The following is a 13,965-nucleotide window of genomic DNA, read 5'->3' as shown; positions in this document are numbered from 1 at the left end:
TCCCCTACTTTTTTTTTGAAGAGTATACATTTATACCATGATATCCGTTACTTTGAAAATCGTCTAAAAGTTCTTCGTTCGAGTACATTTATAACATGATATCCGTTATAAATACTTGGTTAATGCTGACCAACCACAGACACCTTTCGAATTACCTTGAGGAAAATCTAATTTAATTAAAGTAATGTAATTATCAAGAGTGATCAAGGTTGATAAGGGTAATGCTAATGACACCATCCGATATGACATATACCACTTTACCTGAAAATAAAACACATTGATTAATGGATAACTTGTTGTGAAGCATTGACAATGATTTTATCAGGTTTTTAGATAAACAACACCCTGACAAAAGATTAAATATAATTAATATTGTAATGAAAAATGTTAATACATGCATAAAGATTTAACATGATTTCAATTCAATACAAACACCATTAGAACAAAGATTCTACAAACCATCAATGGTCCCCTAAAGGCCGGGTAATTAAATCATTGAGTAATATTTACTCCGGATGCTATAGTGATTCCTTCAGATTCAAATCATATCATTCATCTATTAAAAGGGAAATGAGGCCTTCCATTAAATTAAAAAAAACCCAGGCTATTAGAAGGGCAGGATTTAAACTATTAAGTGCATTAAATTTCAATAAAAACAACCTAATGCCCTGAAAAGCGAAATAAAATCTAAAAACCAATATTAAATGTTACTTTAATATTATTGTGATCCTAATTTAGATTATGAAACAGAGATAGTGATGAGATTATTATTAGATATTAATTATTGATTTAATAGAATGTATTATACTTAGCATAGTTGCAAATAATTATGTAATACGATTGTCATACACCCAGGGGGGGGGGGGGGGTAAACCTTGATCTCTGTTCATTGTTGGTTTGTGTCTTCGTATCTGAATGGCTTCTTGTAGTCGACGTGTACTCTTGTTGCTGATATTTCACATAGCGTTTTAACATTTGACCATTGGACTCTGTGTCGGGAGTTAGAGTTTAAGATTAGAAACGTTATTAACAAGTATGGCTATTCATGGATGAAACGAAGCCACAGGGTTGTGAAAACGCCTATTCATTAACACCTGACTTGGCAGTGTCTAGAAAAATAAAACCATCGATTATGGATGACATTTTATCACAGTAAGTCAAAACCTTTGAAATGAACAGATATGTCCATCAGACAATGACAACATTGTCATTTTATGTGTTAGGCCTACACATATTGACTGATTTGAGGAATTATGTGTAAAAAAAAGGTAGAAATTTTAGTCATTTCGTGTAATGTCTGAAATTTTCAGTCATTACACGTATTGCCTGGTTCTCAAAGGCTCTTTGCGAAATGACTGATTCGTTTAGTCATTACGCGAAATGGTTGATTACACAGATTGACTGTAACATATGCAGGCCGAGTCTGTATGGCACAGTGAGTGCTAATCATGCCTCCCGGATCTATTGAAAGTACTTATGTTGTTTATTGCTTACAATGTCTATGTATTGCGTGTCTTATCCATATGGATTTAGTCAGTAAGTGGTTGTTCTAATGTACAGTATTATATACTATTCAAAAAAAAGTAGGGGATATTTGATTTTGGGGGCATAATACTAAAATATGCAAATGACTACGAAAAAAGTCACTATAGAACCTAACAGAAGAAACATTTCCAGTTACATGTGACGCCCAAACGCACCAATAGCTACCGCATGGAATGCAGGTGATGCTTGGGATCATCATGGGGGTCCAACCCAAGATTTGCACGACTCTGACTTTGAATGTTACAGTCATTGTGGCATTGAATTCCAGGGTGGAAACATCAGTTTAATTGTTTTAGTGACCAGAAAACAAATTTTGATATGCGTCGGCTTACCCAAAATGAAAGGTTACGTGCCCTTGGCATGCTACAGATCGGCACAACACAGGCGGTTGTGGCGCGGACGATGAATGTTTCTCAGTCTGTCATAAGCAGGCTATGGTCCAGATACCGTGATACACAATCTGTACAGGACAGACCACGCTCAGGTCGACCAAGGGCGACAACTCAAGCCCAGGATCGATTTATCCGTACCTTGGCCTTGAGAAATCGTGTCATCACAGCAAATCAGATCAGCGCTCGTCTTCAAACAGACACTGGTGTGAGAGTGAGTGGCCAGACGATTCGGAATCGACTGCATAGGGGTCACCTTCGCGCCCGACGTCCTCGCGTGATCCCTTGTTTGAGAGATCATCACATTCAGGCAAGACGTCGTTGGTGTAGGGATCGTCAACACTGGGATAATCGACGCTGGAGCAATGTGATGTTTTCAGATGAGTCAAGGTTCACTGTTGATTTTTTGGACAGACGTAGGAGGGTGTGGCGTCGTCGAAACGAGCGCTTCCAAGACGTTAACGTCATCAGACATGATCGATTTGGGGGTGGTTCTGTTATGGTGTGGGGAGGCATCACTGTTGCTAGAAGAACGGCTTTACATGTTGTTGCAGGGCGTGTTACAGGCCAGTACTACCGGGACAACATCTTGGCAGTCCATGTTGTGCCGTTCGCACGACGTCATGGCCGCCGTTTCATCTTCCAGGATGACAACGCAAGATGTCACAGGGCCAGGATCGTTACAGGTTACCTCCAACAACAGAACATCACCACATTACCTTGGCCAGCACTGAGTCCCGACCTCTCCCCCATCGAGCATGTCTGGGACATGCTTGGACAGAGGTTACGTCAACGTCAACAACGTCCTGCCAATGTCCAAGAACTTGCTGCTGCGTTGCAACAGGAATGGGACAATCTGGACCAAAATGACATTAGGAGTATGCCACGTCGGATCAATGCTTGTTTGGCAAACAGAGGAGAATTTACCCGTTACTGACTTGGTTGTGATGCTGTGGTAACTTTGCTGTTTGACCCCGGGTATCATTTTACCCTTATAATGGTCAGTCTGTGCCTTACTTAGTCTAACGATCATTTGGAATAAATCGATGAATGTGAACTTCATTTCATTTTGTCATTTGTTTCTTCGTCAGTTTCATTAGGTGACTTTAATAACACTTAAAAATCAAATATCCCCTACTTTTTTTGAATAGTATAAAATATAAAAATAACACCGATGAAATTATATTGAAACATGTAGAAGCAAATCGGTGTTATTTTTATATTTTATACTACAATATATATTTATGGGTAAAACAATAACAAAATAATGACAAAGTAAATATGAAAAATACTAACGGAACTGCGTTTTAATGTTTTATTTTATTTTGTCATTATTTTGTCATTGGCTGGTATAAATGGGTTATTTACGGCCGTTTCTTTTACCTTAGGTAAAAAAGCAAATGGTTTATGTCTAGCTCAAATTACCTAATCAGATTAGAGGGGTGTGAAGTACCTAATTAGGGATTCGTTACTAGTTAATCGCCACTAATCCTATGTAGCCATCTTCAAACAGATTATCAAAGAGCAATTTAAATTTAATTGGATAGGATGATTAGTCGAAAAAAATGTTCAAATGATTAATTATGTTATGGGTGAATTGTTATATTTGTCGAATGATTGTTATTTTTACCACAGGTAAGTAATATTTGGTAAATTATATTGTTTTATTTCAAATTATTAATGTTGAGCTGTTATGACTAAATAAATTTGTTTTGTCGTTATAACCAAACTGTTTGGCTGTTTGACCCAAATCAATTTTGGCCATTATGGCTTAGGCCTGTTATGACCACATCCCGTTTCAGATAGGGTCCCAAAATTTTTAGATTTGATTTAGTCCAGCTATCTTTGCTACAAATCCGTTTTATACTTAGAGCACCACTGTAAGGGATAGTGTTAAAGGTGTGTTTGGCCTACACTATATGAAGATCTGACCAACTGTAGCGATAGCTCGCTTCAGAGGTCATACAAGCGACTTTTGACCCTATGACGTCAGACATTTGATTAACCAATCACCATTGATGTTACTAGTGGGTTACCCACAGTTCCGTGCAAAACACGCCTAAAGCTCGTCGTAACAGACTGTTTCCTTGACTAATCCCTCAAATCATTCAGAACACGTCAATGATAACAACTCTTCCAGATCCTAGTGTAGTAAAGACAAGTTAAACGAAATTTTGAACTATAAAAACGAAACGAAATAGGGTCTGTGTTTTAATCAGATTGAGAAATTTTAATACTGAGTTGCTGTTTATATCCATAGTAAATTTGATCTTTGGATGTTGTTGATTTAATTTAATGTTGAAACGAAATTATTACATTCTTCTAGTGGGAGAGAAGATAAAGCCCATATACCATCGACGAATCTGGCTGAAATATCTGGTTTATTAGGTAATGGTTCATAGTAGGTTTCCACCCAGTATGACATATAATGTTAGCATATGTCAGCATATGTCACAGCAAACAGAGTTCCCATGACGGTCCCAGATAACTGTCTTTAAAACATACCAGAAAATTCAAATTCATTGTCGTGAAGAACAAAATCTGCTATTTGTGGAATTTGATTCTGAATCTTCATTGGTCATAATTTTATTTTCACGTAATCAATGATTCAGTGCTTCTTATCATTCAGAAATAACAACATTCTGATATTGAGAAAGCCATAAATAAGCGACTTATTAATCACTTAACCACAAGTGGACTATTAGAGAAATTTCACACAGCATATAAGCAAAATCATTCTTTAGAGACCGCCTTAAAAAGGGTAGTAAATAATCTTCGGGTAGCGATATATAATGGAATATGTGCAGCCTTGGTTTTGCTCGACCTATCAGCAGCGTTTGATATTATAAATCACGATATATTGGTGGACCGTCTCACCAGTCCATTTGGTATCACAGACGCTGCACTGAGTTGGCTAAAATCCTATTTACAAAATCGATCGCAGAAAGTGTTAATCGGCAAGATGGTATCACCACCAGTACTGCTAAAACATATTGTGCCACAAGACTCTGTTTTGGGCCCAGTGTTGGGAGGTATTTCATGAGGCCCTAGTTAGATCTATGTGTAATTTTATTGTAGTTATACCAGGAGAGCTATTGATTGTTTCGGGAAATTAGAAGCCAATGATAACTGTACAGTACCTAATATTACTTCTCAAATGCGAACATCTCACCAAGATATGTGTCCCGACGGTAAGTTGTTTTAAAATAATTTTCATCGTTGCAATAGATAGACGAGGACTGGCCATCAAATAAAGACAATACTTGTTATTATATCATCATTCTTCGCTGAAATCCAGTAATCTATAGCCTTTTCGAATTTGTCTCGAACATCATGAGGGATTAAACCTGAAATTAGATGATCTTATTTCCCATTAAAGATAAACCTGAGACTAGAATTTGTTTCCTTAAATGAACAGGAATAATACTTAAACTCCTAAATAAAAAAACAAATGACGAAAATCAGTCTTTGCACCTGCCTGACACCTTTGCCCAGACAACGGCCCTACGACCTACATCTATTCTTATTTTAAACTCAAACTGTCAAGTGTTATTTAAAGCGCATGTCAATTTGTACACAGTACTCAGACCTTGTATTGTGCCACGCACCATTGACATGTGTAAACCACACAGGAAAATCCTGGTTATACATAAATGTAATTATGTACTGTATCTACATTGTATAATCACTTTCTGAATCTGTATGATAGCCTCGAATTTCTTTCAAAATATTGCCAATTGTGCGGTTCTTTCTCTCTGCTATTATTATTTTGCTGTTATCCATAATTTTTGTCATTCGTGAACTTGTGTCTAAAATTCTTCGGTCTTTAGTCATTTAATTATGTTATGAGTGAAATGTGATTTTTGTCGAATGATTGGTTTTTTTTTTTGAATGATTGTTATTTTTGTCGAATGATTATTATTTTTATCACAGGTAAGTAATATTTGATAAATTATATTGTTTTATATTAAATTATTAATGTTTGGCCGTTATGAGTAAATTGTTTTGCCGTTATAACCAAACTGTTTGGATGTTTGACCCAAATCAATTTTGGCCATTATGGCTTAGGGCTATTGTGACCACATCCCGTTTAAGATAGGGTCCTAAAATTATTAGATTTGATTTAGTCCAGCTATCTTTGCTACAAATCCGTTTTGTAAGGGATAGCGTTAAAGGTGTGTTTTTGATGACAACTTGATGGTGGAAGATAATGATGGCAATCTGTTTTCTTGGATTATAGATTTGTATCTAACTTATTTCTTTCTTTGACAACTTTCACATCTAAGAAATTAACAATCTGATTAAAATACAGATCTTTATTTCGTTTCGTTTTTGTTATACTTTCGATGGCCTACACTATATGAATATCTGACCATTGACGAATCTGCCTGAAATATCTGGTTTATTAGGTAATGGTTCATAGTAGGGTTTCACCAAGTATGACATATATATGTTAGCATATGTCACAGCAAACGAAGTTCCCATGGCGGTTCCAGATATCTGTCTATACAACATACTAGAAAATTCAAATTCATTGTTGTGAAGAACAAAATCTGCTATTTGTAGAATTGATTCTGAATCTTCATTGGTCATAATTTTACTTTCACGTAATCCATGTTTCAGCGCTTCTAATCATTCAGAAATAAGAACATTCGGATATAAACTGATAACACCAAGAGTCATTGAGAAAGCCGAAAATAAGCGACTTATTAATCACTTAACCACACGTGGACTGTTAGACAAATTTCAATCAGCGTATAAAGCAAAATCATTCTACAGAGACCGCCTTAATAAGGGTAGTTAGCAAATGATCTTCGAGTAGCGATAGATGATGGAATATGTACAGCCTTGGTTTTGCTCGACCTATCAGCAGCATTTGATATTATAAATCACGATATATTGGTGGACCCTCTCCAGTCAGTTTGGTATCACAGACGCTGCACTGAGTTGGCTAAAATCCTATTTACAAAATCCTATTTACAAAATCGATCGCAGAAAGTGTTAATAGTCAAGACAGTATCACCACTAGTACTGCTAAAACATGGTGTGTCACAAGGCTCTGTTTTGGGCCCAGTGTTGTTTGTGCTCTATACTGCATCTGTATTTAACATCATTGACCGTCACCCACTAGATCATCACGCATACGCAGATGAGACTCAGATAATTGGAAGTTTTGACCCATCAGCATCTTTGCAGGAATTCGAAAAAATAACTGCATGTATTAAATCAATAAAATCATGGATGACCACTAATATGCTGAAACTTAATGATGACAAAATTGAGGCGATTTTAATAGGCAGTAAACATCAGAGGTCAAACATGCATGAACAATCCATAACGATCGGAGACTCAATTGAGACGATTTTAATAGGCAGTCAACATCAGAGGTCAAACATGCATGAACAATCCATAACGATCGGAGACTCAGATATAGCTTTCTGCTATTCAGCCAAAAACCTTGGGCGTATTCCTGTGCTATACGTCAAGTTCAACACCTGATTAGTCATGAAACTGCTCATACATTATAGTTCGTGCTTTGGTCCTTTCCATACTTGATTATTGCAATGATTTGCTATGGGGTATTCCACAAAATCTATTAAACAAGCTACGGTGTGTCCAAAACACAGCGGCCAGAATTATATCATTGTCTCCAACCATATCACACCTATTCTGAAAGGATTGCACCGGCTCCATGTCAAATGTCGCATTGAATATAAGTTACTATGTACAGTGTTTAAATGTGTCAACAATTCATCCCCTTCATACCTTCAAGAACTGATACACAATTACATTCCTATACGCAACCCCAGATCAAGTAGCTAACTGAGACTTTACAATCCACGCTATAATATGAAGACCTTCGGGTACAGGTCAATGTTGCACCATTACCCTGGACCGCAATTGATATTGATTTAAGGCGATATGATAATCTCAGAACTTTTAAGTCAAAACTGAAAACATTTCTACAACTACCAAGCGCCTTGAACATTTTTTATGGATAAGCTGCGCTATACAAAAACTCATTATTATTATTATTGTTATTATTATTATTATTATTATTATTATTCTTAGGAATAGATCTGCTGTTTATAGCATCTATCTTTTGAAGGAATTGACAAAATTAGCGACTGGCCTTCAAATTCCGAAAAATGAACAGAAAATTTTCCTGGACAGACCTGTTGACAAACCAATCCATTTCAACATTTTAGGAAAAGCTCATAAAGTTTCTAATCCTACAAATATACCATCGGAAAGACCCATATTCTGCTATGAATTTGAGATCGCTTCATAAATTTTATATGACATATTCCAACAGGGGAAGAGGACATTTTGGAGGGTATATTGAAGTTTGGCATCTTACAGGGAGTCTTTTATCTTCCAATTTATTGCATGTAATGAAGACATGATTAACGGTCAAAATTTGGCCACATTCACACTTCACTGCCTTATATTTATGGTCGGTAATTAATAAATCTTTAGTTCTAAGTCTTGTGATCAGGCCACTGTATAACCGCCACTTACGTTAGATGGGGTGATGAATATTATCAACAAATACATGGCCTGCCTATGGGTAACCCACTATCGCCACTACTGTCAGAAGTATTTATGACCAGTTAAGAAACTGATGCATTACAGACTTCCCCCATTAAACCCCCTTTGTTGGTGTCGCAAGGTTGGTGATGCATTTGTGGTCCCCAATCAAAACGACAAGCCAGAAACGCTACTCCAACATCTGAACAGTCGACAAACGAGGATAAAATTCACAATGGAAACAGAAATGGATGACAGTCTCCCATTTCTTGACGTCTTAGTGACTAAATCTGACAACAAATTCTCCACTACTGTTTATAGTAAACCAACTCACACTGATCAATGCATCCACTATAATTCAAATCATTCACATCAAATAAAGAAATCCATCATCACCACTCTAACCAGACGCGCCACAAAGATATGTGATGAAGAACATTTACACGCGGGATTAGAGCATTTAATGAACGTTTTCATAAACAATAACAGTTACCCTACCCAACTGTTTAATGGTGTTATCACCACCACCAGGCATCAGAATAACCATCCCGTTTCACGACAAAATATCTTACCAGTTAAGACGGTTGATGAAACAAGAAGTGGGCATAGACGTCACCTTATCAATCGGGGAAACCATACAGAATTTATTACAAGCTAATGGTAAAACAAAACAAACCCCCACAACCCAAAGGATGTATTTAGGAAATAACCTGCTCGTTCAACGAAGAGTGTGTAGGTGAAACGAAGCGTCCACTAGATGTTCAAATAAACGAGCACAAGTCAATAACTTCCAACAATCCCTCAGCCGTAGCAGAGCATATTATTAACAACGGACATCATACAATCCCATGAGACCTAACAAGAACCCTTGTTGTAAATCATCACCAGAAGAAAACCAAGAAACTTCTTGAGGCCATCAATATAAAACGCATCAAGCCCGAGTTAAACCGTTACGGTTTCCATCGTTCAGGTTTATAATCTATTAACAGGTTTCATCTTTCATGATTTTCAGTTTATTGAATTAATACATTTCAGTGTTAACCAGTTTTACTGCCTAATTATACACTGTATCTTGGTTTTCAGTACTTATCCAGTTTTACAGCCTGATAATATATTTTACATTTATTGACTTTCGGTTCATTGAATTAATATATTTATGGTCTCCCTCGTCCAGGTTTATAGTGTAATAATAGGTTTTATCTTTTATGATTTTAAACTTTTTGAATTAATACATTTATGGTTATCCTTGCATCAGCGATCACTCTTGCTCAGGGGCTTATGACGAACGTATTCATTGATTCCCATACTTTTGTTCTATGTCAGTGCTTATCCAGTTTCTTTTAGTCTAATTATACATTTTACATATCTTGGTTTTCAGTACTTATCCAGTTTTACAGTCTGATAATATATTTCATAGTTCTTGATTTTCATTTTGTTCAATTAATATATTTACGGTTCCTTTCGTCCAGTTTTATAGCCTAAAAATAGGTTTTACATCTTTCATGGTTTCTGTTTATTGAATTAATATATATTTTATTTACCTTGCATCAGCGATCACTCTTGGTCACTCATACCCCCATACAGACACACTTCTCTTTAAATTATTGTTTATCTATAGCTCAGGTTAATTGATTACCCATAAATAGTTGTAATACAAATATCTTTATAAATAATAGGACCCCCCCTCCTTTTTATCCCTGTAAGAGTTTCCGTTGTGTACGTTTAGTTGTAAATTGTCCCCTAATTGTATTTAATTGTTATTTGTTGCATATTCTGTGTATATTTGCCTACTATTCACATAGCTTTATCATTCGCTTGATAAAGACGAGAGTATCCTCGTCGAAACGTCGCTTAGTATTAAACTCAGTAATTGTGTATCTATCAAATTGTACCTTGTGTTAAAGATGGGTTCCCAGAAAAGTATTTATCGGGTGGTTATTTCCAATAAAAGTATGGTAATTTTGGTATGAAAGTAGAGATACCCAATCTTACTAGAAAAATACTGGATTCCCCGAAAAACACTCCTGGAGCATATACAGGACAAAAATGTAAGGGTTCCCATGATCGATAGCCCGACGATTAGGAATTTCTGCATACGCGAAGTCAAAGGTCACACGCGAACATTGGGCGCTTGATGTACAAGTTGATAACATTTATGAAGAGTTAGACGCACAACACTTTCTGAGATAACAAGAGCATCGCTAACGCAGCAATATACATTCCTGTTTTGTTTGATATGGTCCAGTTTGCATTGAGGGTCTGTGAAATAAAACTGGGTTGTAGGACTGCTATCAGTTTAACATTTCGTTCACATTAACAGAACACAATTTTTATTTTAAAACAATCGATGTCTTTATTCTAAAAGCATGACGTTTCGAATAGGTAGGCAAAGTTTCAAAAGGATCTATTAAGAATTGCGGCCTGTAAGCAAAACACAAGACACACAAACATTAGGCGTGGCTCTGTCCCAAGGGGTCGAGCATGCACCAAAAATAATAATAGAGCTCAGCCTTAGGATTAAGGAATAAGAATAAAAAAGTAGCCTTAGGCTATAAGGAATAAGTATAAAAAAGTTTTCAAGATGATCGATTAAGAAATGCGGTCTGCGAGTGACACACAGACATAAAAAAAGAAAATAGGCGTAGCTCTGCCCCTGGGGGTTGGGTATTCACCACAAATAATAGGGATGTTCCTTAGGATAGAAGGAATATGTATGCTAAGTTTCAAGGTGATACGATATGAAATGCGATCTGTAGATGACAAACAAATAAATAAATATAAGGGATGGGCGTGGCTATGCCCCTGGCAGTCGGGCATGCATCAAAAACAATAGGGGTCATCGTTAGGGTATAAGCAATTCATATGAAAAATTTTCAAGACGATTGATTAAGAATTGTGGCCTGTAGGTGACACACAGACATAAAAAGAAAAGAAAATGGGCGTGGCTCTGCCCCTGGGGGTAAAAAAAACAATAGGGATCATCGTTAGGGTATAAGCAATTCATATGAAAAAATTTCAAGGCGAATGATTCAGAATTGTGGCCTGTAGGCGACACACAGACATAAAAAAAAAGAAAATGGGCGTGGCTTTGCCCCTGGGTGTTGGGTACAAAGAATAAGTATACATAGTTTCAAGATGATACGTTAAGAAATGTGGCCTGTAGACGACAAACAAACAAATACAAAAAAATGGGCGTGGCTCTGTCCCTGGGGGTCGGGCATGCACCAAAAACAATAAGGATCATCCTTAGGGTATAAGGAATAAGTATGTAAAGTTTGAAGATGATCACTTAAGAATTGTGGCCACCCACACACACACCCACCCACACAGACAGGGGCGACGGCAATATACATCCACATTATGAATGTGGACGTATAAAAATGACGGAAAAAGACGCGGGTAGTGGATAATCCGAGAATTTAATTAGGATTCGATATTTGTAATAAATAGTAAGCGATTAAGGCAACATCGTCTTCTTACGTATGCAATGAATTCTACTCTGACTTCCAAGAGAGGTAAGTCACGTGACGTAAACATGACCTGGTTTGGTCGAATTTTTATAGTAGGGCATTCCTTCGCAATTACAATGTTTGAGAAGGATTTGAAGCAAAATTATGACAAATTAATTAGTTTGAATATGTTTTTAGTCCATATATACCATTAAATCACCCAGTTTGTACACGGGAATGTATCTTTAATATGTTCAATTACTAAATGCCAATCAAAGAAGGGACATAACTTATTCACGTGGCAAATATAGCTGATACACATAAATGCGTAATGCAGATATTATGACATTATTTATGAATAGTCCCAAGGCGGAGGAAAAGTATCTTTATATCTACATCGTACGGGATCGTTACAATATTTCGGATTACACAGAGTGTCTGAATACCCAGTTTTCTCAAAACCGTAAGTGTTATTATAATGTAGCTTCGAACATAGAACTTCGAATCACCAGAATGTTGTTCCCTTTAAAAATTATAGACCTTTTTGTACATTCAAAATTTTATTACATTAACCTTTATTTCATTTAACATGCTTAGGCATATTGAATAGCTATAGGTCAAGTCTGTCGTTAATCTATCTTCTTCGCCATCTACAGTTGATCGCACTCTTGTCTTTACTACCACGTGTTCATTGGGCGTACTCGATTGAACGTTCCGGAATTGAATTCTCTCAATCCCAAAAATACACACTGATCAGCAGTGAATTTTCGCTAGGCCGCTACAATCACTGATAAGGATGACATCGATGCGACTTAATGAGTCCCAAATATTAACTTTTTTCTTCCGTCAAATTAAATTCTAAAACATTTTTTTCATATTCTTGAGTATTTGTCACAACTGTCTTACAAGAGATTAAAACTATCAAAGTAATCAACAAAGACCTACGGTAGCGAGTTTTAATCTCACAGAGAATTGATCTTTTGTGGCTTCACACCCTTCCAGTTTTAATCTCACGGATAATTGATCGGTAAGTGTTTGCTTCACACCCACCGATTGAAGGCCGGATTATACGGTGTCGATTCAATGGAAATCGTATGACGGGACGGCTGATTGATGTCGTAATCCGAAACGTACAGAGGTCGAATTACCCAGAGATTTTTAAGGCTGAAGTAATAAGGAAATAAATCGGGACATGAAAATGGTGTCGGATGTAACAGAGTGCCGGAGTGACCAGAAGTCGGATGTGACAGAGTGCACTGTATATAAATACACAAAACAAATGTACTTGAATGCACAGGGAACATACGTATATACACTTACCTCAGCATATTATAATATGCATACATTATCAATACCTAGGTTTATGATTAGATGGTGAAATATTTCAAAACAAATATTTTAACTCCAAACTAGGTTGATTGTAAATCTCACCTATCAGATTAGGTTGATTGTAAATCTCACCTTTCAGATTAAAGAAAACAGTATTTCTCTTCAGTACCCACATCTTTACACGGTGACATTTGCATGTGGACGTATATTGTCGTCGCTCCTGTCCGTCCGTCCACAATTTGTTTCTGGACACTCTACGGGTCACAATTTTCATACGATTTGATCAAACTTGAAATGTATGTTTATAACCCAAAGATCTTGGTTCCTACTGCTGATATTCGTGCACATCGGGACGTAACTTCCTGGATTATGGCCCCTTATTGTACAAAAAATCGCATTTTCTTTTTTTAGCTTGTTCTCTATCCATCTCTTGCAAAATGTGGGCGTATCTTGCCCGGCAACCGCTGGTTATATAGATTAATGGTTCAAACATATTTAAGACTATGAGACGCATTTTCTTTTTTTAGCTTGTTCTCTATCCATCTCTTGCAAAATGTGGGCGTATCTTGCCCGGCAACCGCTGGTTATATAGATTAATGGCTCAAACATATTTTAGACTATGAGACACATTTTCTTTTTTTTAGCTTGTTCTCTATCCATCTCTTGCAAAATGTGGGCGTATCTTGCCCGGCATCCGCTGGTTATATAGATTAATGGCTTAA

The 13,965-nt window shown here is 36.7% G+C and overlaps 1 protein-coding gene across 2 annotated transcripts in view; it reads left to right on the top strand.

Annotated features, from left to right (window-relative positions):
- The window catches only part of LOC126808776 (neurogenic locus Notch protein), a 429,826-nt gene that overhangs the window by 121,256 nt on the left and 294,605 nt on the right, over positions 1 to 13,965 (top strand). For both annotated transcript variants that reach the window (XM_056102639.1, XM_050533742.2), the window contains exon 10: positions 5,013 to 5,125. In XM_056102639.1, coding sequence (XP_055958614.1) covers positions 5,013 to 5,125 — 113 coding nt within the window. The remainder of the gene's footprint in view (positions 1 to 5,012; positions 5,126 to 13,965) is intronic.

The sequence above is a fragment of the Patella vulgata genome, chromosome 1 (assembly GCF_932274485.2).
Source record: "Patella vulgata chromosome 1, xgPatVulg1.2, whole genome shotgun sequence".
Classification (NCBI taxonomy): Eukaryota; Metazoa; Mollusca; class Gastropoda; family Patellidae; genus Patella; species Patella vulgata.
This window is presented reverse-complemented; position numbering and strand designations above follow the sequence as displayed.